This window comes from Zootoca vivipara, chromosome 16 (genome assembly GCF_963506605.1).
Source record: "Zootoca vivipara chromosome 16, rZooViv1.1, whole genome shotgun sequence".
NCBI lineage: Eukaryota > Metazoa > Chordata > Lepidosauria > Squamata > Lacertidae > Zootoca > Zootoca vivipara.
In genome coordinates this window covers 33,536,056-33,561,257 of record NC_083291.1, presented here as the reverse complement: position 1 = coordinate 33,561,257, position 25,202 = coordinate 33,536,056, and the positions used below count along the sequence as shown (strand labels likewise).

The 25,202-nt window shown below is 46.7% G+C and overlaps 2 protein-coding genes across 6 annotated transcripts in view; both read left to right on the top strand.

Moving 5' to 3' along the window:
• The first annotated feature begins 70 nt into the window (after nucleotides 1-70).
• Nucleotides 71-15,186, top strand: RAD23A (RAD23 homolog A, nucleotide excision repair protein). 2 transcript variants are annotated; one of them, XM_035140816.2, is made up of 9 exons: nucleotides 71-347; nucleotides 5,887-6,048; nucleotides 6,382-6,569; nucleotides 7,882-7,937; nucleotides 9,130-9,257; nucleotides 10,005-10,080; nucleotides 10,322-10,452; nucleotides 11,451-11,615; nucleotides 13,303-15,186. In XM_035140816.2, the coding sequence occupies exons 1-9, from the start codon at nucleotides 276-278 to the stop codon at nucleotides 13,414-13,416; spliced, it is 1,092 nt and encodes a 363-aa protein (XP_034996707.1). In that variant the 5' UTR covers nucleotides 71-275; the 3' UTR covers nucleotides 13,417-15,186. The 2 variants fall into 2 exon arrangements, with proteins under 2 accessions (XP_034996707.1, XP_034996708.1); XM_035140817.2 differs by having other exon boundaries at nucleotides 155-347; nucleotides 7,903-7,937.
• A 4,350-nt stretch (nucleotides 15,187-19,536) lies between these two features.
• LOC118097872 (tetratricopeptide repeat protein 39A) overlaps nucleotides 19,537-25,202 on the top strand; it is a 37,592-nt gene continuing 31,926 nt past the window's right edge. Inside the window, exon 1 of one of the 4 annotated variants that reach the window (XR_009556857.1) lies at nucleotides 19,537-20,129. Coding sequence is in view for 3 of the 4 variants with exons in the window: in XM_035141157.2 (XP_034997048.1) it covers nucleotides 20,089-20,129 (41 nt within the window). In the remaining variant the exon portion in view is untranslated. Of the gene's footprint in view, nucleotides 20,130-24,711; nucleotides 24,821-25,202 lie in introns of those variants that run through there. The other 3 variants (XM_035141157.2, XM_035141158.2, XM_035141159.2) reach the window with 3 other exon arrangements.

Genomic DNA, 25,202 nt, shown 5'->3' with positions numbered 1-25,202 from the left:
CGCGAAACGAAAATCGCCGAAACAAACCGGAAGCCGGAAAACGTGCGTGCGTGCGTTTCTAGCCTTCCTGACTCTATGGTTAAGGAACACCTCGGCCTGTCTTCCTTGGCCCCTGTCACGTGGGAAGGGCCCGTCAGGGAGCGGAAGCGGCGGTCGGACGCGATTAAAATGGCGTCGTCGTGAAGTTGCATGTTGTTGTGGGGGACCCCCAGCTGAGTCCGTTGGGAGGAACCGCCAGTTGTCGCCGCCGCCCTCTCCCCTCCCTCCCTCCCGCCATGGCGGTGACCGTCACCCTGAAGACCCTCCAGCAGCAGACCTTCAAGATCCGCATGGAGCCTGACGAGACGGTGAGGGGCGGCGGGTCCTCCTCCCCTTCCCCACCCCCTCTCCTTCCCCCGGCCTCTTCAGCGCCCCCAACCCTCTTGCGCCAGGAGCCCCCTTTCGCCTTGCAGGTTAAGCGGGCGGTGCTCCTCGCCTCTCGCTTTCCAGATCCCCCTCTCTCGTTCGCAAGAGATTCCTGCGGTGGGGGTGGGGAAGGGAACCAGTCCACCCCCGGGTCGCCTCACAGAGGCGATCCTCCAACTTCTCCCGACCTAGAAGTTAGTCCTAAAAGAACAACTTACACCGCTCGTTTGTTTTGCCACAAAGCTCACACAGGAAAAGCTGTCAAGTAGGGGGTTCTCGAAGGCGCGCTCTCTCTCAATACACGTGTAGCCACAATCCTTGATCCTTACTGGCGTAAGGATCTGTTCGCTGCTGGGCACGTAACACACGCGCGCCCCGGGCGCCTTCCTTCCAGTCGTGCTTTATTCTTAATTCCACATGCACACCCTGTGCTGTGTAGCACATAGTTATACCAACATCTATAAAGGGGCTGCTCTCATTTCCACCCCCTCCTCCCTACGTTAGCTTTCCCAGCACGTGCTTAAGTTCAAAATCAGATGCAGATTGGTTGTTTTCCGATTTAGCATCTCCTATTCTGGGTGCCTTGTCTAGTATTTGTAGTCCTGAAATTCTCTCTCCCCCTCCCCCAACCCAAATCAAGAACCATAAGAAGAGCTTGCTGGGCCAGACCAAAAGTACATGCGGTCCCACATCCTGTTCTCACAGAGGCTGTAGCAAGCAGAACATGAGTGCAACCTATTGGCTTACATTTTGGTTATTTTAGCATCATTTTGTTTTCATAGTTGTTACTTCCAGCATATGGCCTCTAGTACTGAAGGTAGAGCACAGCCACCATGACTAATAGCCATTGATCACCATATTCTCTATCAATGCCTAATCCTCTTTTAAAACCATCCAGGTTGGTAGCCATTGCTATCTCTTGTGGGATCAAATTCTATAGCTTAATGTGAAGAAGTGCTTTCTCTTGTCTATCCTGAGCCTTCCAATATTCTGCTTCAATGGATGGCCCCAAGTTCTGTTCTTAAGAGGAAGGAAGAACCAGAACTGTACCCAGAATTCCAAGTGTGGTTGCACCATAGATTTGTATAAAGATATTATGATACTAGCAGTTTTATTTTCAATCCCTTTCCTAGTGATCTCTAGCATGGCATTCACCTTTTTCACAGCTGCTGCACTCTTGGTCAATATATTTATCAAGCTATCCACTACTATCTTATTCCTGGTCAGTCACTGCTAGTTAAGACCCCATGAATGTATGTGTGAAATTAAGATTTTTATTTTTGCCCATCCTGGAAAAATTGGCACCATCAACAAACTTGGTTACAGTACTTCACTGCTCCTAAACCTAGATAATTTATGAACAAGTTAAATGACACAAGTCTCAATACCTTGGAGGACTCCACTTTGTACCATCCCTCCATTGGGAGAACTGTCCATTTATTCCTGCTGTCTGCTTCCTGCTTTTTACTGATCCACAAGAGCACCTCTCCTCTTATTCCATGACTGCTAACCTTGCTTGGGAGTCTTTGATGAGGTACTTTATGTAATTTGTCAAAAGCTTTTTTAAAAAAGTATTTATAAACTGGGTTACCTCTATCTATATGGTTGTTTCTCAAAGAAATTGAATATGTTAGTAAGAAAGGACCTAGCTTTGCATAAGCCATGCTGGTTCTGCTTTAGTAAGGCTTGTTCTTCTGTATGATTGGTAATTCTATCTTTAACAATGCTTTTCAACCGTTTTTCTGGAAGAGATGCTAAGCTAACAAGTCTGTGGTTTCCAGGATTACCCCTGCCCCCAGTCCCCCCGCTTTAAATGGCACTACATTGATCATTTCCACTGTTCAGGTATGGAGGTAGGTATCTTAGGAACAAGTTACAAATTTTTGTTGGAAGTTTAGTATTTTCACATTTGAGTTTCTTCAGAATTCTTGGCTGGATGGCATCCAGACCCAGCAATTGTCAAATTATATTTTTTTCAATAAGGGCCTATAATAACTTTGTATCTTTTCACCTCTAATTGCCTCAGTTTGGCAGATTCTGTTCCTCTAAAAGTTAGTTCAGGTACAGGGGTCTCCCATATATATTCCACTGTGCAGGCAGATAACGTACAAATAATTCGTTCAGCTTCTCTGCAATCTCCTTATTCTCCTTCAGCATATCTTGACATCCTTGCCATCCAAAGGTCCAACTAACTGCCTCCCTAGCCAGTCTCTTGCTTTCAATGTATTTAAATAATTGTTTGTGGTTAGTCTTTATGCTTTCAGCAAGATGTTCCTCAGATTCTTTTTTAGCATCCCTTATTGTTCAATTGCATTTCTTTTGCCAAAGTTTGCGTTCTGTTTTCTTCTCAATTGGACAAGATTTCCATTTTCTAAAGGAAGCCTTCTTGCCTTTGATAGCTTCTTTAACTCTGCTAGTTAATCATGCTGGGATCCTCTTGGCCCTGGTGGTACCTTTTTGATCTGCTATTTACATTTAAACGGAGCTTCTAATGTGGTTTTAAACAACCCCTGAACATTTTGAGAGGTGTGACCCTATTGACTTTGCCTTTAAACTTCCTGTTTACCAATTCCTTCATTTTTGGGACGTTCCCTCTATTGAAGTCAAATGTGACCTTTGGGTTTTCTTGACAATTGTCTGTATATAAATTTAATTTGATAGCATTATAGTAAAGGTAAAGGGACCCCTGACCATTAGGTCCAGTCGTGACCGACTCTGGGGTTGCGCGCTCATCTCGCATTATTGGCCGAGGGAGCCGGCGTATAGCTTCCAGGTCATGTGGCCAGCATGACAAAGCCACTTATGGCAAACCAGAGCAGCACATGGAAACGCCGTTTACCTTCCCGCTGTAGCGGTTCCTATTTATCTACTTGCATTTTGACGTGCTTTCGTAACTGTTCCCAATTGGTTCAACAGCACCCACATCTCTCAGCAGGTCCTCAGCACCACTCAAGATTAGGTCCAGAGTTGCCACTCCTCTGATCAGTTCCATGACCAACTGATCTAGGGTACAGTCTGTCAGATTTATTGCTGTTTTGGTAGCTTCTTTCCCACCACCAATGTCTATCGTTCCTCAGTTTTTGTTTTTAAATCAGTGTTTTATGTATTTTATTACCCATGCTATTTATAGGTAGATTTCTGCCTCCTGTGTTTCAACATTATGCTGATTCATCTGGTTTTGTTTGAATGAAGTGAGCCTGAATATGAATCCAGATATTAAAAGTAACATAAATCTGGAGTAATCACCTTGATTCCTCCCTTGTCATATAATCCTGGAACAACACATATGAGGAGTGGTAACTGCTAAGAATTCATTATTATTTTTCAGTCTCTGCCTACTATGGGTCAAGAGGCATGCTTCTTTGGCAACTTGCTTTTAACTTCAGTGGAACATAGTAAATCCTTCAAACACCAGTGCTTACATATGAATAAGCCCTGAACTTAACCAATTTGCTAGCTTTTATCATGTTCTGATTTGATTCAAGTTCCAAAACTGTTTTAGTAAGGATTCCCAAACATGACCTTTTGAAAGGAAAAAAAAATGTTTACTTTTTGTCACAAGCTGAATGATCTGTTTTGTGCGAGGTATATATTCCATCCTGGTGGACTGAGTTTTTTTAATCAAAATTTAACTGTACGGACAGGGCAGGACCATTCATCCATCGTCTCAACCTGCACAGAAATATAGGTAGAAGTAAAACAGCTTTGGGGATTCATTCAAGAGAGACTGGCACACAATGCAGAGGACAACTGCCTCCCTATGCAATCTCATCTTGTGAAATTCCTTTTTAATCTAAACCACAATTGCTTACTGTTCACAAAGGTGAATGTTTTTCTGTGTCCTATTAAGGAAGCTTTTTTTGTTTAAATCCAAGACCTTTCATTTTTTTGAACCTTCTCTTTTTGGATGATGATCGTTTATTATTATTATTTTATTTCATAAAATTTATTCAGTGCTTGATTGTAAAAAACAAAATAAAAACAATCTCAAAGCAGCTTACAAAAAGATAAGCAAGAAAATCAAGAAAAAGCCACGACCATATTTAAAACATACAAGAGTTAAAATACTAAAATTACCTCAACTTTCTAAGCATTGGGTAGGTTTTTTGAAACAAGAATGTTTTTAACAGACACTGAAAACTGTACAGTGAAGGTGTCAGCTTGATCTCAATAGGCAGGGAGTTCCAAAGATTGGGTGCTGCCCATGAAACAATTGAGTTCTTACAAATGTAGTTGTCAGGGGCTGGACTGAATGGTGCCCCCCCCTCTCCTGAACCTTCCCGAGAACAGGAGGACAGTATAGATCAGGCACCCCCAAATTTGGCCCTCCAGATGTTTTGGACTACAATTTCCATCTTCCCCGACCACTGGTCCTGTTAGCTAGGGATCATGGGAGTTGTAGGCTAAAACATCTGGAGGGCCGCAGTTTGGGGATGCCTGGTATAGATCAGGCATAGGCAAACTCAGCCCTCCAGATGTTTTGGGACTACAACTCCGATCATCCCCGACCACTGGTTCTGTTAGCTAGGGATGATGGGAGTTGTAGTCCCAAAACATCTGGAGGGCCGAGTTTGCCTATGCCTGGTATAGATTTAGAACAGTGGTTTGCAGAGGGGCATTGTTCAGAGGCTGCAGAGGGCAGAAGCTGGGAAATATTGGAAGAGGAACAGCAGGAAGAAGAAAAAGCACAAGGGAAGAGACAGCTGACAGACTCAGTGTCTTTAGAAAGCATTCCTGACCACCCACCTCACAGAACCAGGTGTGCCTTGAGAGTAGTAGAACAGAGAGCTCAGAGGCAGAAAACGTAGATTAGTCGGCGCATGGGTGACATAGAATAGAGACGATGTAGGGGGATGGGACTTTAATTGGAGCAACGCCATTGATGGATAGGGACTACATTCCTTTGTCTCATTCTGTAAATCCTGAATAAATTACATGGTAAGGACTCTTCTTGTTACCTGCTTTTTTTATACTACCAGGGGAGGGAAAGGATTTCTTGAACCTTGACAGTAGTGCGGAATGTAGTGTTTATATGCTGCCAACCACCATATAATCATAAAATCCTACAGAGGTGTGGAGCTGTACTATGTTTGTGGGAATGGAGAGCAGCCCCAGAAGCAGGGAAGATTGCCTATTAATGGTCTTTGGGGGGGGGGGGATAGATTCTTTGAACCGGTGAAAGTACCATGAAGTGTGTGTCTACTCTTGCTTTTGGTATTTATAGATGGCAGGGCAACAGGTTTGGCTTTCCTAAAAGCTTTTAGAAGCAAGGGACTTTCTGAATCCATCTCTCCTCATTAGGAGTAAAGACAGTACTCAAAAGAGCATTCGATACGGGACAGGGTTCACTGTGCTGGAAGAATGTGGCTTACGGGCCAATTCAAATATCTCTACAGCCATGCTTATTGGGGTGGGAAAAGTTTGACTCTCAAGCGTTCAGTACAAGACAGATGGTGGAACCAGTTTGGTCTTGACCCACAGGTCCGAGTTCTTAAGGAGAAGATTGAGGCTGAAAAGGGCAAGGAAGCGTTCCCAGTGTCGGGACAGAAGCTTATCTATGCTGGCAAGATCCTGAGTGATGATGTCCCTATCAAGGAGTACAAGATTGATGAGAAGAACTTTGTGGTGGTGATGGTCACCAAGGTATGGTTGGGCACCTCCATTGCTTCATGGGAATACTTTCCTTGGAACAGAAGACTGATTCTGCTTCAGTAGCTTCCCCTCCCCTCCCCTCCTTGCTGTGGTTCAAAGGATGGTGTGCTAGGAATCAGATTTGGTGCATGTTTCTGACAGTGCAGGTTTCAGCCCTGGGGTGTGGGCGCATCCAAGAAAGGCGATTACAGGGCATTGACAATTCCAGGAGTTGCTTCTCTTGGTTTCTCAGAATTAACTTGAAGGTCAATTCCCTTTGCTTTTCTCTGTGGGATAGAAATGCATTTTATCTGCTTCTAAGTTTCATTTTGATTTTCTGTTCAGAACAAAACAGGCTCAGGAGCTCCTGTCCCCTCACCAAGTGAGGCAGCGCCCCCATCAGAGCCTACACCATCCTCTGGACAGATGCTGCTGCCTGGAGCAGCTACTCTTTCACCCCCACTAGGAACTCCATCAAGCGAGGAGAAGCCTCCTGAAGAGTTAGTGACTGTTTCCCCCCAGGAATCAGTTGGGTAAGTTTGGCACATACCCTGCCACCCTCCGCACTCTCACTTGTTTTGTAGGTGATGCTGGAATGATAAAATGGAGGGAGAAATTCTAGGCCTTGGAAATCATGATTGGTTCTGAAAATCCAACAATGTTTGGAGTAAATTGACTTTGGGGATAAATTATAGAGCAGATGCTGCTGGGACACAGAATTAGCCTACCATCACTTGGACCAGCCGGTTGTGGTCTTGTGTTTGTTTAGCGGTTAGATTTTATTGCCGGTCTTTCCTCTACGTTTGAGGACTTTAACGTGGAAACTTTCTCCACACGTGGAGATTTGAGTGGGTTTGAAAGTGGGCTGCAAACCACACAGCCTAGGTGCCTCAAATCTCAGTCTTCTTGGAGAGGAAGAGGGAGGTGAAGGCCTGTGGTGTCAGAATACAGCTAGGGTTGCTAACTGGCGTTATTAGACGTCTGTAAAAAGGGTGCAGGACTGGGGTGGGAAACAAGAAGGTACATAAGAGCATGTGTTTTGGGGGTGAGCAGCCCTCCTCTCCTGGCCTCTGTTGCTTCATACCTTCATACCACCAGTTTTAGCGCCACCACCCACTCTCAGAACAGTACCCCTGAAATGTGGCGATTGTAGTTGCACTCCAGGCCTCGGTGGTGGTAAGAATCGTTAGGCCAGGGGTTCCCAACAAAATTTTCTCGAGGACCCCTCATCGAGCCGCTATTGTGACAAGGACCCCCATTAATTCCTAATCCTAAAATTAAAAAGTGAGAGCCAAATTAAGAGTCTTTTTATAAGCGTCCAGGGAGGAGGGAGGGGAATGGAGAAGACAGGGTACCTGCGCAGTAGCGCACAAATGAAGCCGACGCGCACAAAGCATCTTGGGGAGGTGAGCATTAGTAGAATGCGCGTGCTGCCTCTTTGCAAAACAGTAGTGTTTGTAAAGCGCCACCTAACGGCATATAGCAGAACTACTGCCTCTATCTAATTCTAGTTTTGCGCTAGACTCTGCTCATGCAGGAAGCGGCCAAAACAAAAAATCTGTTATCATACGAAATATATTTAATATATTTTTTATTCTAATAGCATCTTGCGGATCCCTCTGGCATAGCTCGCGGGCCCCTGGGGGTCCCCGGACCACCTGTTGGGAACCACTGCGTTAGGCAAAGCATTTGCCTGCTGTTTGTCAGCAAAGGGGGTAGGAGAGAGATTGTATAACTGAAGGGAAAATCAGCTGTTCTATTGCTTAGTTTATATTTGGCTTTTCAGTTTTCTTGGCCAGTTATCTGAAAGGACCCAGCTACTATTTCTCTCTCTTAAATTTGCAGCTCTGTTCCCTCTTCAGGTAGCATGGGACGTGAAGATGATGCAGCTTCCACTTTAGGTAGGTGAGCGCCTTTCCTTCGCTTGCCACGGGGGAGAGCTCTCAGCTCCTTGGCTGCAGTTTGCTCTTATAAGATTGGGACCACTCTCTCCCTTATTCCACTGTTTTGACTGGTAAATTTCTATGGTCTTCAGATCCATAGTTGATGGACTTCTAAATACAATACAGCACAGGATAACTTAGGAAGTGCTGCCCTCTAATGGTCCCTGGTGGTTAAAACACTTCTCCTTCCGCTGCTGTTTCATGGGGATCCAGCATGCAAACGTCAGCTGGGAGCCACAAGTGGGTTGCACCTGAGGCCGCACCATCATGTTTGCTCTAGGCCAGTGTTTCCCAACCTTGTGCCTCCAGCTGTTTTCGGACTACAATTCCCATCATTCCTGACCACTGGTCTTGCTAGCTAGGGATGATGGGAGTTGTAGTCCCAAAACATCTGGAGGCACAAGGTTGGGAAACACTGCTCTAGGCTTCTTTAAGAGGGTAGGGGTGTGGGGAGAGATGGCAGCAAAAGGGAACCATACATAGTAAAAAATTAAAAGTGGGTCTCATGTTGCAGGTTAGGGTTAAAGATGGATCCTGGGTCTAAAAGTTGAACACTGCTTGTGGTAACAGTTCAGCAGATTTCACCCCCAAATTCTGACACCAGCCACTGATACCTGTATTCTTTCCATCAAGGTTACGGCATAGTGGGCACCCGCTTGCCCTTTTGTGGCCATGTTATATAGGGAGCAGCATCTAGCACTTGAGCTATGGCCATGGAAACTGGAAATTCTGGATTCCATCCCCATTTCTGGAAGCAGTCTAGTGGTTAAAACCTGGGGATCTCGATGCAGCCTCCAGTTCTATAAGAGGAATGAGATTTAGTAGCCAAACTCAGGGGGCTTTCGAGAGGGTGGTGTCTCTGGGTGGAAATAGGCTTGAGATCTTAATTCTGTTTTCAGCCATTAGAGGGACTTTGAAGATCTGGGAATAGATTTGAAGCTTTGGAGTTTACTGGTATTCAAAGCCCCAAGGGTACAAGGCTTCCTGGTTCTGCAGACATTGTAACGAGGATGCTGGCAATGGCAAAGTGACCTGTTGCCTTCCAGTCCAGCTTCCCATCTTGCTTCCCTCCCCATACGCAAGGGTCAGGTGGAAATAGTTGCACATTTTCTTCCCCTAACGTCACACTGTCTTCCATTTCCGCTTCCAGTTACTGGCTCAGAGTATGAGACAATGCTGAATGAAATCATGTCAATGGGCTATGAGCGAGAGCGGGTGGTGGCAGCTCTACGGGCCAGCTACAACAACCCTCACCGGGCTGTGGAATACCTGCTAACGGTAAGGAGAAATGCTAGGTTTGTCCTACCCCCATCAATATACTGTATTTGGGCTTCCCTCCAGTTCTACAAGAGGTGATCCTGGCTTCCTTTCCCTTCCACTTCACTGGTGTGCTATAAACATTTTCTGCTCACTGCCGCCACAACTCTGTTGCTAGCCCAGGTTGCTTGAAAGAGGCAGAGCACCATGCTTTCCGAACCATCTCAGACAGGTCCTCTAGAAGGATGACTCCATACCGGTTTCTCAGCTCTCTGCATCTTGCTTGCTCTGGTGTCTCCCCTGCTTAGTATAGCACAGAGGAAGACCACGGATGCCAACCAAGGAGCTTGCTTTATCTAAACATTTGTGAGGTTAGTTGGGCACTCTGCAAAGGGCTGAGGGCTGGATCCTTGCACTCCTACATTAAACTAAATTTGGGAGTCAGAAAAAAACCCCCATCAGAATTAACATTTTGTAAATGTAAGCAAACATCCTTAGTCACATAAGGTGAAATAAAATTGAAACTGAAGAGATGTGAGCAGGCAATAGACACGACTGGACTTGGGGGCAAGGAAATCTAGAGAACAGAAATGTTCCCACCTGTCACTGGAAGTCTTGCTCCAACAGAAACTGCCTTCATAGTTTGTTTTGCCTTGAACAGTTCCCACACAGTCTCTGGGTGTAGCCATTAGTGTGCTGTGGATGGAATCTTGAAAAGTATATGATATGGAAGTAGTTCCGTTAACTTTGCTTTCTCTAACTTTGCAGGGTATCCCAGGTAGCCCAGAACCAGAGAGAGCCTCCATCCAGGAGAGCCAGCCTCAAGAGCAGTCTGCACCAGAAGGTGTGTCCCGTCCCCCACCCCCACCCCCACTTTCATATAAAGAGTTTACTGGAACGGTGGACTATGGGGAGTAACAGTTGTGCCTGACTAGGCTGCAGTGCATTGCTTAGTGGCATGTTGGGAGAGTGCTGCCCCTTGATGGCTTCATATGCACTCCTCTCTCTACGCACATGCCCAGCCCCCCCCCCATTCGCTGCTGTTCTACTCGCATGCATGGCTTTAACACTCATTGCATCTACAGGAGAGAACCCTCTGGAATTTCTGCGAGACCAGCCCCAGTTCCAGAACATGCGTCAGGTGATCCAGCAGAACCCAGCTCTGCTCCCAGCTCTGCTCCAGCAGTTAGGCCAAGAGAACCCTCAACTGCTGCAGGTAACTGAGTGGACGGGCTCTGTTTGTTGTCTCAGTCAGCTGGGGACAGCCTTGGAGCAACCAGATGGGTGAAAGTTACACTGGTCTGAGATCCCGCTCTGGTGCCAGCCTGGGCACCATGACTCTCAGCATCTCTCTGGCTGTTGCTTTGTATTTCATCAGAAATAGCAGGCACAACAGAGCCAAGTGGGTATGCTAACCTGGCTAGGCAGCACCATTTGTGTTGTTGTTTGCATTGTTTGCATGTCATTGACTTGTACAGCCAGGTCCTACTTTTCAGGTGGGCGTTTTCAGTGCCTGGGGTTCCTCCTTTAAATGATGCTGCCAACCCTCATGGCTCAGTTTCCTCCCAGTTCTCCTGATTTGCCTACCCTAGGCCTTGGGTCAGGGTGATCAATGCTGGCTCAGTCATCTTTGCTTTGCCTTAATTATATACAGTGGTACCTCGACTTACGAACGACTCGACAACCGAATTTATCGACTTACGAATGGGGCAAATGGCCACACACTTACGAATTTCTCGACATCCGAATGGAAACCGCGGCGGTTATAGAAAGGGTTTTTTCGACTTACGAATTTTTAGATGGGGTTGCTTCGACTTACGGATTTTTCCGTTTCCAATGCATTCCTATGGGAAATCGCGTTTCCAATGGCGCTTTTCGACAGGAATTTTTCGACCTACGAAGGTGCCTTTGGAACGGATTAAATTCGTAAGTCGAGGCACCACTGTATGGGCAAGCTTTAGCAGTGGATGCAGTGTGTGTTGTGGCTAGAGAAGGAGGATTATGAATACAACATACTTGAAAATTCAGTGGCATAAGAGTGAGGTCTTCAACGTAGGAGAAAAGGATGGCAGGTCAGGTCTCCTGAGTCTTCTCTTCCCTTCATGTCCTTTGGAGGTGCTTGTGTGAGGTTTGCTGTCCCAGAGGCCCTGAGAGGTCGCGGGGGTGTAGGCATGTGTTAATTGATAACAGCAAGTTCTTCTCTTCCTCCTCCAGCAAATCAGCCAACACCAGGAGCAGTTCATTCAGATGCTCAATGAACCACTGGGTGAAGTACCTGACATCGCAGACATTGAAGGAGAGATGGGTGCTATTGGGGAGGAAGCCCCTCAGATGAATTACATCCAAGTCACGCCTCAGGAAAAAGAAGCCATAGAAAGGGTAAAAGAGGGGAGCAGTGGTCTGGGGCAGGGACAAGAAGGGAAGTCTCTTGCTCTCTGTACTGGAGCTTCTGCCTGTAGGATTTGCTCCCTCATGAGATACAGAACACTTAAGCGGCCAAGGTGGTGGCCTCTACATCTTGCCCTAGTTCCTGTAGGCTACAGAGACATCTTGGTGGATACAGCGGAAAGGGTGGGTCTTTCAGGTTATTGCCTAGTATTACAAGTCATTTCCCCATCACCTTGCTGTGTAGACTAAGAGCTAGGCTGGCTGGCTGACCTGAGGACCTCCAGATAATGTTGGACTCCAGGTACCACCAGCCACATCCAGCATGGCCAATGGGCAGGGAGGCTGGAAAAGGGACTTCCTCAGGGCTCACAGGTTAGTCAGCCCCGCAGTAGAGTCTGAGGGCAGCACAGGAGCTTTAGGGCAGGAAGTGCCAGCAGCCTGGCAATAAGCTGATTGGCATGTGAGCTCTGAACATGTGGTTTTGCTTCATTCCCTTTTGTCTTTCTCTAAGGCTATAGAAGGGACCCAGGTGGCGCTGTGGTTAAACCACTGAGCCTAGGGCTTGCTGATCAGAAGGTCGGCGGTTCGAATCCCTGTGACGGGGTGAGCTCCCGTTGCTTGGTCCCAGCTCCTGCCAACCTAGCAGTTCGAAAGCACGTCAAAATGCAAGTAGATAAATAGGAACCGCCACAGCGGGAAGGTAAACGGCGTTTCCTTGTGCTGCTCTGGTTTGCCAGAAGCGGCTTTGTCATGCTGGCCACATGACCTGGAAGCTATACGCCGGCTCCCTCGGCCAATAATGCGAGATGAGCACGCAACCCCAGAGTCGGTCACAACTGGACCTAATGGTCAGGGGTCCCTTTACCTTTAAGGCTATAGAACCATGGTTATAAGCCAGTTCTGCACCAAACAATCCAGTTTTCTGTACTGAAATATTTGTTGATTTTTAAAAACACACACATTTCTAAACTGCTTAATATGTTAAAAATCTTTAAGTAGTGTACAAACAATAAAACAGTATCACAAAAACAGAGAGAAAAACAACAACCTGTAAATCTGTATTATAAAAAACAAGAGTTCAGTAATAACAAGGTCCAATCTTAAGGGCCAGGGAAAGCCTGAGCAAAATATATCTTATAAGTTGTTTGAAGCAACTGAAGAGGAAAGGCATGCCACAGTATGGGAGCATATGAACCTGGCTGGGACCCTGAGATCATCTTCTGAGGCCCTTCTTTGTGTGCCTCCTCCATGAAATGTCTGGAGGGTGACAACACAAGAACGAGCCTTTTCTGCAGCGGAACTGATAATTATGCTAACCCTACTAATGATGTCTGCCTACTTCGCTCCTGTGGTGCATCATGCTTTAGAGTGCCATGGTCCTTATTTTGGTACTTGCCTTCCCCAGACCTGACCCAACTCAGGATAGGCATGTTGGGATCTCCCATAAGGGGGTTTGTGTGTTGTTGTTGTTGTTGTTATTATTATTATTATTATTATTATTATTATTATTATTATTATTATTCTCATTGGCAACATTCCTGGCAGTTGGCTCCTTACAGGAAGGGTGAGATTGTAGGACACACAGTGTTGCCAATCAGAGCATTTCTAACTTTTTTTCCTTCCTTTCCTCTTTCTCTTTCTTTCTCTCTCTCTCTCTCTCCCCCTTCCCCACCCTTAGTTAAAGGCCCTGGGCTTCCCTGAGAGCCTGGTGATCCAGGCATACTTTGCTTGTGAGAAGAATGAGAATCTGGCGGCCAACTTCCTGCTGAGTCAGAACTTTGATGACGAGTGATAAAAAGAAAAGAGTTTTATATAAAATTCTCTATATAAATATTCGTTTATTTAAAGGGGCACGTATTGGGATTGGGGAATGGTATGATTTTAGAATGTCCCAGGCAATTTTGCTGGCTGGAGGAAAATACTCTACCTTGGAAACTGGGCAGTTGGGGGAAAAGCAGAACGAACGCACCTTCTCCTCTTTCCCTCCCCAAAAAACAATGGCTGCATTTGAGCCCAGCTGCATCCCACGACAGTCCTTGGACTGGCAAGCAGGATGTTCAGGGAAAGGTTGACATGGCAGATGGGTTCTATTGGACCTCCTCCCATCTGAGCTGATTGCGTGTGTGCAAACAGATTGCTCTTTTGTTTGCAAATCCCTCCCCCCTCCCCCCCCCACCAATCCACAGTGCTACAATGCCTAAATATGTCTGGGCTCATCAACTAATTCTGTCAGTAGTATTATTCCCTTTCCCTTTCCACTGGCCTTTGAAAGAAGTCCAGTTCTTCATCCGTGTTCCAGAGAGCTGCTTGCACTAGGTGGGTGACCTGCCTTCTGATGATCTCTTTTTGATAACTGTGCTTGCACTGAAGAGGCTGTGCCACGATGGGAGGAATACCTTGTAATGTTGCACATAAAATCCCATTTCCCAGCCCTGGTATTACCTTTCATCCTCCTCTTTTAAGCAGCCACCCACCATGTAACTGCAGCTCTTTGGCCCTCTTCTTAAATTAAATTCTCAGAAGTAGTACTGGAAATTGGGGGCTGGTGGACAGTTGCCCTTTGATACAGCAGGTTTCATACCTTGGGGCCCCTTTGACTGTTTGAATTTATCCCACTTCCCATGGCTACTCTGCAGAATTGGAGAAGTGTGGCTGAACTGCCTTTGCCGTCTCGCTTCCCCAGACTTGCCTAAGCAGGACTCGCCACTCATGTAACACATTGCTCCGCAAAGTTTGATTTCGAATTGTTTTAACATTAACATCTTGAAACATGCATTAGCAAAAGCAGGAGGAGGTTTTTTTTTTTTTTACAAACCTCTAAAGCAGGCAAGTCTTTAAAAGCGACTTTTTGGCACTCGTGTCCATTGAATGAATTCCATTTTTAACATTTTCTGTGTTGTGGAAGTTTTAAGGAAATTAATATTTTCTGGTATTAACTTGATTTACCTGTTGTTTGAAAGATTCTTGCATTTTAAGGACTTTTTTTTTTCCTTAAAGGAAACCCATTAGTATTGGGGGAGACAGAATCTCTTTGTTAAACGTTGGCGTGAGGGCTTTGCTTTTTTAATTTGGTGGGAGATATCAAATTGACATATTTTCGCAAATCTTTATAGGAAAATGTAAAAAGGAAAATTCTGCTTTGATGTACCTTTTCGAAGCTTGAGTTTGAACTGACTGCACATGAACATATCCTGATTGATCTCACCAAGAAGCTGATCTGGTACTTGGCTTCAGTCTCTAATATCAAGTGAAATTGACCTTGAACTCGAGATGCACAGGCACAGAACTGCAGAGTTTCCTCCAGTTTAGCTCATCCTTCACCTTATCATAGGAATGTTGGTCAAAATTGTTGCTGGTTTGAACATCAATAAAACTGTCAGTATCACCTGTCTAAACCCCCGTTTTCTTCGATGAACCATGAAATTGACTACTGCCTCCCCCCTCTACCCTCATAACAATCCTGTCTCGAGTCCCAGTCTTTCCTCAGCACATGCCCACTGCAGAGGGATCAGGAGTATTGCCTCTATGCCTCAAAAATAAATTCTGAAGCCATAAATTACTGCTAAATTGTGTGATATTGTTCTGTGGCTATGATTGACAGTGTGTAATATGTACTGGATAAGTAAAACTAATGTGATTTTTTTCGGGGGGGGGGGATAGGCAGGGGAGACATGGAGGAAAGGGGAATTTCTGGTTCTCAAGCCTGAAAGTGAGTATCCAGTGGTTATGAACATGGCTGTAGGTAAGGGCCAAAGAGTATAAGTTCTCCTGATTTGATAAGCAAAGTTGCTTTTCTCCACTGGAATACAATGGTACCTTGGCACTCAAACGGCTTGGCTCCCGAACAAATCTGCTCCCGAACGTCGCAAACCTGGAATGAGTGTTCCAGTTTGCGAACGTTTTTTGGAAGCTGAACGTCCGGCGCGTCTTCCGATTGAGTGCAGGAAACTCCTGCAGCCAATTGGAAGCCGTGCCTTGGTTTTCGAACGGTTTCAGGAGTCAAATGGACTCCCGGAACGCATTAAGTTCGAGAACCAAGGTACCACTGTAAACCCTGTTTGAAATCTTCCTGAGACGGCTGTTCCACTTGACCTTGTGACGTGGCTTAGGCATTCAGACAGCATCTAGGTATCTGGGTAGTAAGCAAACCAAAAAAGCTGATGATCGAGGTGGCATGGGAAACTTTTTTAGAAGTGGGTGCTGAAGAATGATGTCACTGTTGATTTACGGCTCTCTTCAGAGCAGCAGAGTGTTGCCCAGGAGTGGAATTTGGGTGCTGAATCCTGTGCCTGAGGTTTACAGGGCAGGGGCCTTTGTATAGCTTCTCTCCCCCAGTCTATGACTTAAAAAGCAGAATCAATTATGTGAAATAAGCAAGCAATACACAACATTGCTTAACTTGCAAAATGTGTTCACATGTAACAGTTCAGCGGCTTGACACAGCAATTTCATTTAAGCACATTCTCTCAGCTGCTGAGGACTTGGGGAGAGAAACTACAGATGTGTATTTTATCAGAGATGGGTGGAAAGAACTAGAGGAGAAATGGCTGGAGGGGGGGAAGGGAAGTTTGACCAGCTTTACTTGCTAAGTCTGAAAAGAGCAAAGACCACCAACCAGGCCCCTTTCTGGAAATTGGTTAATGAGTTAATTGCAGTTCTGTTTGGCCGACCTGCCAGAGTTGTGCCCCTAGCTGCAAACACGGGACATTTTATCCTTCCAAGTTTTGGGTGGGTGTTGCCTTGAAGAGATCTGCTTCTTCTCTGTATCTGATTGAGCACTATTCTGGGCACTATGGACAGAATATGAAATAAAGAAGCTCTCAAAGCCACTCAGTGGCAGGAAAGGGACACGGGATCTCCTTCAGTGAATGTGTGTTGTTTTTTAATTTCCAAAGTGGTAAGAGCTCCAGGCAACAGAAGAAGAGCAAGTCCCAAGAAGACAGAAGAAGAGGGCTGCTGACATGTTCAAAATAGTTATTGAAAGGATACTGGCTAAGTAGGCTAGAAAGTAGCATCTTTCTTTTACCAAGTTTTGGGCGGCTAATTTATTTGTTCGGTCTTGTGTTTCTCTGTGCAAGGGAAGCTGAGGCTAAAGGAAGACACAGGCAGGCTTCCTTGAACCAGGCAAGTCCAGGACTGAGCCAAGCTATGCTTATGGCCCAAGTTCTTGCAGCTGACCAGCTCAGCCTGCCTTAAGTCTTTTCGCAGGTCCAGAAGTTTCAGTATTCGTTTCTAGTTCTCTGCAGAGCAAGAAGGGCCCAACTTGTCTGGTATGTAATGTTATGCCTCCTTGACCCTTGGATGCATTCCCCCCCCCCTGGACTTTGGTGGCCATGTGCCCACATAATGCTCCCTCCAGTTGGCACCAGCTGGGGCCTTTGCTCAGTAACACAGGGCTTGCTCCCGTCAGTCTGGACGCTCCTCTGTCTGCTCCTCCAGGCTCCTGGCCTCTTCCATGTGCCATGTGCACAGTTGGCTCGTTGAAATGGGTGCTCTCGGTGGCCAGAGAAACTTGGCTGGCAACTGGATTCTCAGTCTGGGCGGGGGGGGGGGGGAGAGGAAGGCTCTGATCCCTCCAAGCAAGATGGTGATTAATGGCAGGTGTCCTGTGAGTAGCAATTCAGGTCCAACTTGCTCATTTCTGCTCAGCGTTTGGTGACTGCGTGCATGTGTGTGTGAGAGAGGGAGAGGCGTTTGCATGCGCGCCCACACACATCAGCTGTCTTTTGGCTGCCTCTCCCTAAATTGGCTAATTACTTGAGATTAATGCTTAGAAGCAGCAGCTTCCTCTCCCCTCCTGCCATCTGCTCTCTTCTGTATCGGGGGTGTCATTATTTGCCAGTGCCTGGATTCTGTTTTCTGAATTTGACTCCAGCTTGGTAGTTTTAACCTACAGGGGATTGCAGCATGATTCAAATACAAGGGCAGATGCTAGAGCTTCACTGATGGAAGGAAGATCCAGCAGAAGTGTGTGTGTGTGTGTGTGTGCGTGCGCGCGCGCGCGCGCATATAACGGGTGTGCACCTTGTAAACATGGGAGGGCCTCACCTTTTCTTAAATAATCACACTTCCTGTTCTCAGGGTCATATCTGTTTGCAAGAGGCCCCAGTGCTTTCCAAGGATGGGGTTGCAGTATTGGTTGTTATCTCCCAGCACTGCTTCTTCTCTACCTGCCATTTGCCCTGTCATTGCCTTGCTACTTGCCAGAAAGAAGGAATTTTCCAATTGCTTAGTTTTGCAGCTAGCTAACCAAGTGTGAAAATAGAACAGGTTCATGAAAAGAAGTATATTTCCCTATATCTCTCTCTTTTGGTGTATGGAACATACACTTATGCCTCATGGCACCTAACTTTTTACAACAGGGCAAAAAGGTGGGCTCTAGCCATAATTGGTGGCACTAGTCAAGCCACAGGATTGGGGGGGGGTGGAGATCTGGATTTTATGTTTCTGCCCCCAGATGGGAGTTTTGTAGTCCCTCAAGACCCCACCTCCAATTTGCTATTTTAAAAAAATAGTTTTTAAAATTAGTGGGTTTTTTAAAAAAATGACCAGTCCTTTGGGTCTCCCACTCTGTTGTCCTGCCAAATGGCTTATTGTGTCCCCCCCCAAGGCCCACTATTTCCCCCTTCTAAAAAAGTCTTTTTTTAAAAAAAAAAAAATCAGACTACTCCCATAGGCTCTCGTCATTGCCCAAATGTTTTTTGTTGCATCTCCAAGGAACCCCCCCCATTTATCCTTAAAATAATTACTGATTACTCTTGCTGTGATGCTGAAAGGTATTTGTGACACCCCCCAACCCCTTCAAAATTGTATTATCTTAATTTGGTGGGGGGTTAGAATAGCTGCTGGGGAAGCTTCTGCTAGGATTTTAAAAGCAAGTGTACTTTTAAGAGTTGTCTGTGCTTCATTGGCACATAAATGCCACCAGTTTGGTGCTGCTTGCGTCAGCTTTAAAATAAAGTCGCCTTGGCAAGAGCAGCCTTTGCGTCCATAATCTGAGGTCCACAATATTTCCCTGGACCTCAAGACACAGTGCTTGGGTGACCAAGAAGAAGCTGCTTTATGCTCTGCTCCAGCCTGCCCCCCTTGGCATATCACAGCTAAGTATGTAGGGCCTAGGAGGGCCATGTGGTGGTTTCTCTTGTTACAGATGGGAGGAGCTTTATAAAAGGGCACAGCCCTTTTGAGTAGGGGCCGTCAATCAAAGCCTCCAGGCTGCTTTATAAATAGGGAGGTGGTGAAAGACTGAGGTGAGTAACCTGGCAGAGGGAAACCTTTGCTGTCCTGGACCCAGGTGGCGCTGTGGGTTAAACCACAGAGTCTAGGGCTTGCTGATCAGAAGGTCAGCGGTTCGAATCCCTGCAATGGGGTGAGCTCCTGTTGTTCGGTCCCAGCTCCTGCCCACCTAGCAGTTCGAAAGCACATCAAAGTGCAAGTAGATAAATGGGGACCGCTCCGGCGGGAAGGTAAACGGCGTTTCTGTGCGCTGCTCTGGTTCGCCAGAAGCAGCTTTGTCATGCTGGCCACATGACCCGGAAGCTGTCTGCGGACAAACGCCGGCTCCCTCGGCCTATAGAGCAAGATGAGTGCCGCAACCCCAGAGTCGGACACGACTGGACCTGATGGTCAGGGGCCCCTTTACCTTTACCTTTATGAAGAGTGATGGGGGTGAGCTCCCGTTGCTCGGTCCCAGCTCCTGCCAACCTAGCAGTTCGGAAGCATGCCAGTGCAAGTAGATAAATAGGTACTGTACTGCTCCGGCGGGAAGGTAAATGGCGTTTCCGTGCGCTGCTCTGGTTTTGGTGTTCCATTGTGCCAGAAGTGGCTTAGTCATGCTGGCCACATGACCTGGAAAAAGTCTGCGGACAAACGCCAGCTCCCTCGGCCAGTAAAGCGAGATGAGCGCCGCAACCCCAGAGTCATCTGTGAGTGGACTTAACTGTCAGGGGACCTTTACCTTTACCTTTATGACATGCCAAAAGTGCTGGAGGGTGCAATGAAAAAATGTAGGGCTCCGTCAGAAGGTCAGAACATCTGGAACCCAGTAAAAGGGCAAGATCAGGGTTTCTTCATGGTATGTGCTTGCAGTATAGGCACAAAACTCCAGGCCAGATTTGAAACGAGCAGGGCTTTTGCTGTACTTTCCTTTTGATGTCTCAGTTTCCAACAGCCCTTCAATAGCTCTGCAGGAGACTAAAGGATGGGCTTCTCCCAGAGATCTTGGTGTCTGCTGGCAAACCAAGTAGATGATTGACAGAAGAGGCAGGCCTTCCCCTGGCACAGCTCCCCCAGGGATGGCTGGCAGGAGGAGGCACGCCCCTGGAATACTGTCGCAGCAGCAAGGCCTTGCTTTGTTGGTTGCTAAGGAACCACCTCTTGAGACACAGCTGGTGCCGGGAGCTGAGAGGCCAGATTGCCACTGTGAGGATCAAACAACTGGGCCCTTGGCACCTGTGGAAATGCCATGGCAGGAGCCTGGAAGCAATTTAGCTACCAACCCCTGAGGTAATGCCAGTTAGCATCTCACTTAAATCCAAATGTTGGAATCAAATCCACTTCTCTGAGGTGCACACGACTTGCCACCTGTTTTGCACCATATGCCGCTTCATTTCTAGGCAAGGATCTGTGTGTGCTTCCTTAACACTGTTTGTTTTGTTTTTAACGTCTGTGCTTGAAGACCTTGGGAATGACAGAGGCCTGGCTGTTGACAAGAAAGGTTTTATGCATGAATGGAAGGGAAGAATAAAGGCAGCTGAAATGTGCCTATTTAGTGGCAGCATCTTTCTCACAGAGCTCTTGAAGTTGCTTGAGAGTTGTAGGATCTCTTCAGTTCAGGGTGGAGTCGGCTGATTCTGGGTTGCAGCCATGGAGCTGAAGCAAATATGCAAACTCTGAACATCTGCAAATAATTTTCTAATTTCACAATTCAGTTTTTCATGAGTTTTAAAGCAAAATCCAGGTATGTGTTTTGCTTTCTTTGTGATTTAGAAGAGGTGCATGTCAGCTATAAATACTGACTAATAAGTACTATGGCCTATAAAATATACAATATTACCGGTATATTTATGCTAGATCTGTGGCTTTCAGATTCTCTCTTCTGGGGAACCTTGGCTTCTTTGGGAGTCTTATTGTGGTTTCCCATTTAGAGCAACAGCTGAAGACAATGTAGCCACTCATATTGTTCTTCCTTTGCAATGTGCAACCATGCAATTATTAGGTATATTCCTATGCAAATCCTCATTTTACCAATAGGCAGTGAAAAGGACCAGCGTTGGCCCAAGCATATTGAGTGCACATACCACCCCGCTCAAATTCTCTGTAATGCAGATGTTAATGTGGGTGATTTTTCCTGAGGATATGCTATTTTAAAAGCAGGGTGCTTTTTAAATAATCAAGGTAAAGGTAAAGGACCACTAGACGGTTAAGTCCAGTCAAAGGCGACTAAGGGGTGCAGCGCTCATCTCGCTTCAGGCCGAGGGAGCCGCCGTTTGTCCACAGACAGCTTTCCGGGTCATGTAGCCAGCATGACTAAACCGCTTCTGGCGCAACAGGACACCGCACAGAAACACTGTTTACCTTCCCGCTGCAATGCTACCTATTTATCTATTTGCACTGGTGTGCTTTCGAACTGCTAGGTTGGCAGAAGCTGAGACAGAGGAACGGGAACTCACCCCATATTGCGGATTCGAACCGCTGACCTTCTGATTGGCAAGCCCAAGAGGCTCAGTGGTTAAGACCACAATGCCACTCGCGTCCCTTTACCACAAAAAAATAATCCACCACCAGTACACTCCAATACTAAAACCCATTGTTGGCCAACTATCAAATATTGCAAAGTATCAGTTGCAGTTATCAAATGTTGAAATCAGATGCCCCTGGCTGTCAGGTACACAGGTATAAAATACCTCAAGAACATTTGGTGGCTTCTTTAGCAGCTAAAGAACGAACATCTGGAGAATATTTAACAAAAGGAGAGCAGATTTCGGTTCTCTAGCATTCTAGCTACTGCACACACACAAGCTCCTATATCTGCGGAGCATCAGAAGATCCCTAATCAGGACCCGAATATTTTACTCAACCTCATATTCTCATGCATTTCCTTAACAAGGACTTTTAATGCTACAAGTTCTTTGTTTATTTTATCATTCCCATTGTGGCCTTGTTGGTCAGTGCAGCTCCTATTTCAGGAGGCAAGAAAGAATGGAAGCTTTCCGTGTGTGACTTGTGATTTGAGCTTTCTATTGCTAGCTTACTGAACTCCTTTACATCCTGGTACCTCCACAGAACTGCTTAGAAAGCCAAGTGACATTTGACCAACGTTACAGAGCTTAGAACTGCTCTTCTTAAAGTTTAACTGGGTGCTTAAAATAGCTGTTGCCCTGTGGACTTCCCCATACCACATGGCCATTCTGCAAGACTCTGGGCGTTTCCAGAAAGCAGGTTTGGTCACATTTAGTGCAGAAACAGATCAATGAAAGAGGAAATAATAAAGCTACCCTGTTCTTTAAGGCAGATAGCAAATGAAGGGATTCTTTCTATTCCTGAAATTCATCTCAAGGAAGTAATTAAAGTTTTTGAGGCTGATATTTCTTTTGGCGCTAACCAGGGCTAAACAGCTGCACTTTCCATAACTGTGATTCCTGCATTGCAGGGGGTTGAACTAGATGGCTCTATAGGTCCCTTCCCACTCTGCAATTCTATGATTCTAGGAGATCTGTGGTGAAGGAAGCAACTAAATCCAAACACACAAAGTCTGCCTCCCCCCCCCCCACCTTTTACCTAACCAAAATTAGAACCCTCTTGAAAAATGCAGAAAGGCTTCTCTTTCCCAAACAGACAAACCATTAGCAATGCAAATAGCCTCAGTACCAATCAGTTATGTAGCTGTGCACCTCCGCCCACCTTCCTGTACTCCTGTCTTGCTTTTAGTTGTCTTTGCTCAAGTCTCTCTAATAGGAACTGCTGTGGTTGTGTAAGAAGGCTAATTGTTTAATGGAACTCTCATCAATAGCATAGCATAGCATAGCAGTACTGTATGTGACCCTGTGGAAGTGTGAGTCTATGATGCTTTTGTTCTCTGCTCCCCTCATCTGGGAACTTTCTATGCTCCAAATGAGAAAGGGCTGTCCGAAATTCCCCAACAGAATTTCTACAGTACCAACAGGTTTCTACAGTACAGCTGCCCTGGTTGGACAAGCTGTTTATCTAGAAGTGCCAGAGAAGCTATATTTCACCCAGGGACTCTTGCAGTGTGGCAAAACAATAAGGATCACTCTTAGACCACTAAGAGTGCTTCCCCATGCTGTCATTATTTTTGGGTGGGATTCAATCACATATTGGCAAATTCAGGATGCACCATTAAAGTTGTTTGCAGCGCTCTGGGCAACAATGCCTCCCTCCGCCTGCAAAAATAAAAAATAAAGCCAAACGTTTGCAGTAAGGAAAGCGACAGGGAACTAACCTACCAGCAAACAAATCAGAATGAATGCTCAAGAACAGGGCCGGCTCTAGGTAGAGTCCCGGTGGCGCGGGGCGAGGGCGGGGGCACCGGAGCGATCTCTGCCCCTCAGCGCCAGGGCGCGCAACCTGCTCGAGACTGCCTTGCTCAAGAAGCAGCCAATGTCATCTAACCTCCCAACAGAATCAAGGGAAATGCTCAGTAAACAGGTTGTCTGGAAGTGACCATAGTGCAGCTGTTTTGGAGTGGCAGGATTCCTTGGTACAGATGGAACTGGTGGTAAAAAGAAGAGGTTGGATTATTTGGGTGTAGGCAAAAGTGTTCCCTAAAACAGGAAAATCCTCCCTTGTTGGAACATTAGAACATTGTAATGCTTAAAATAAGGTATTGGAGAGTGCCAGAGTTGGGGAAGTGATGAGGCCTCTGCTTCTGAGATTCACTTGGCACTGTCATTGGCTGTTTTCGGAACCCAGTGCAACAACAGTCAATCTCAGGCTTTGACTGTAGTATTGCTGGCAGTGGAATGTATTCTAAATCATAGGCTGGCTGCTGTGATTTTACTTGTGTGTATATGCTATTTCTTCATCTTTTTGTAACTCAGTCTGGGATTGGGAAGTGATTAAGGAGAAGCCGGATAGGTGGGTGGATGCTATTTTCTCACCCTCAGTCTTGCCATCTGCAAAAGGGGGATAAGAAAGACCTTATCTTCCAGGACTGTTGTAAAGGCTATACCACCAGGATAAATGCTTATGACCGGGGTGCTTGGAACATGCTTAAAATGTTGCGTAGACCCTAAGCAACAGTCTGGCAAGGGGTGCTTGTGATGTTCCATAACAAAAGTTGGTGAGTTGTTTCATAACTTTTGCACAGGTTATTGGATGCCCAACCCTGAGCACCTTTTCAGGAGACCCTTCTTCCCTTCCCCTCTCTCCATCCGTGTCTTAAAGCAATGCAAAGGAACAGCTGGCACAGGCACACCTATCGAATATCTGCAGGAGCCCTTCTGGGGAAAGCAAGAAAAGAGACACGAAAGGCTGTCTGGTTTGGAGGAGGTGTGTATATATACCAGGGGTGGCCAACTCCCAAGAGACTTAAAGAGAGAGTTAAAAACTGGCAGTGATCTACCCCCTTTGGGGGGGTTCAGGTCAAGGTTGTTGAGCTTTTTAGGGAGGAGGAAAGCCCTGTTTTGGGGGGTTCAGGTCAAAGTTGTTGACCTTTTAGGGAGGAGGAAGCCACATTTTTGGGGGGTGCAGGGCAAAAATGTTGAGCTTTTTTAGGGGAGCTAAAGTTGTTGAGCTGCTTTGGGGGGAGCCAGTGATCTACCAGTGATCTACCACAGATGTCCAGTGATCTACCGGTAGATCACGATCTACCTGTTGGGCGTGCCTGGTATATACACGCACATATATATACATTATATGCAAGGCTGTGACTTGCCTGCCTGCTTTTGGTCCAGACCTCTTCTCTCTAAATGGACGAGGCGATGCCGGACTGGGGGAGGCGAGAATCCGGCACGGTCCGGGTGGCAGGAAAGGGGGGGGGCGGAGTTGTCACCTGTGCTCCGCAGCCCAGGTAGGGGATGGGAGGGAGCCACCTGCAGGGCGGAGCCCGGCCGAGCCCGGCCGCTTCGCCTGCGTGTCGCCTGGCATTCCTGAAGGGGCTGCGAGTGCGACTCCTGCTCCCGGCCTGGCAGCTCTCCCGGCATGGCTCTGGAAGGCGGAAGCAGCAGCAGCAGCAGGTAAGGAGGTGAGCGAGGCAGGGGAAGCGGCAGCCCTCCTCGCTGCTTGCCGGACGGAAAGCGGCTCCATCTCTCCTTCTTTCTTTCCTTCCTTCCTTCTTCCCCGCTCCCCACCCCACCCCCCAAAAAAACCTCTTGCTAGGCGGAGGAGACTTTTAGGGCTCTGATTTCGGGGCACTGCAATGCAGAGTCTCTCCAAGGCAGAGGGCGGGACGGGGGGAAGCGATCCTGCGAAGAGAGGTCCCGTCTCTCGTTTGGGCTAAAAATGGGGGGGGGAATGTGCTTTCAACAAGCAGTGGAAGAGGGAGATCAAGCCAGGCTCCCTGGGTTTCAGCGGGGGAGGTTGGCGCATAAGACAGCGCATAACAAATGGAAGGATTTG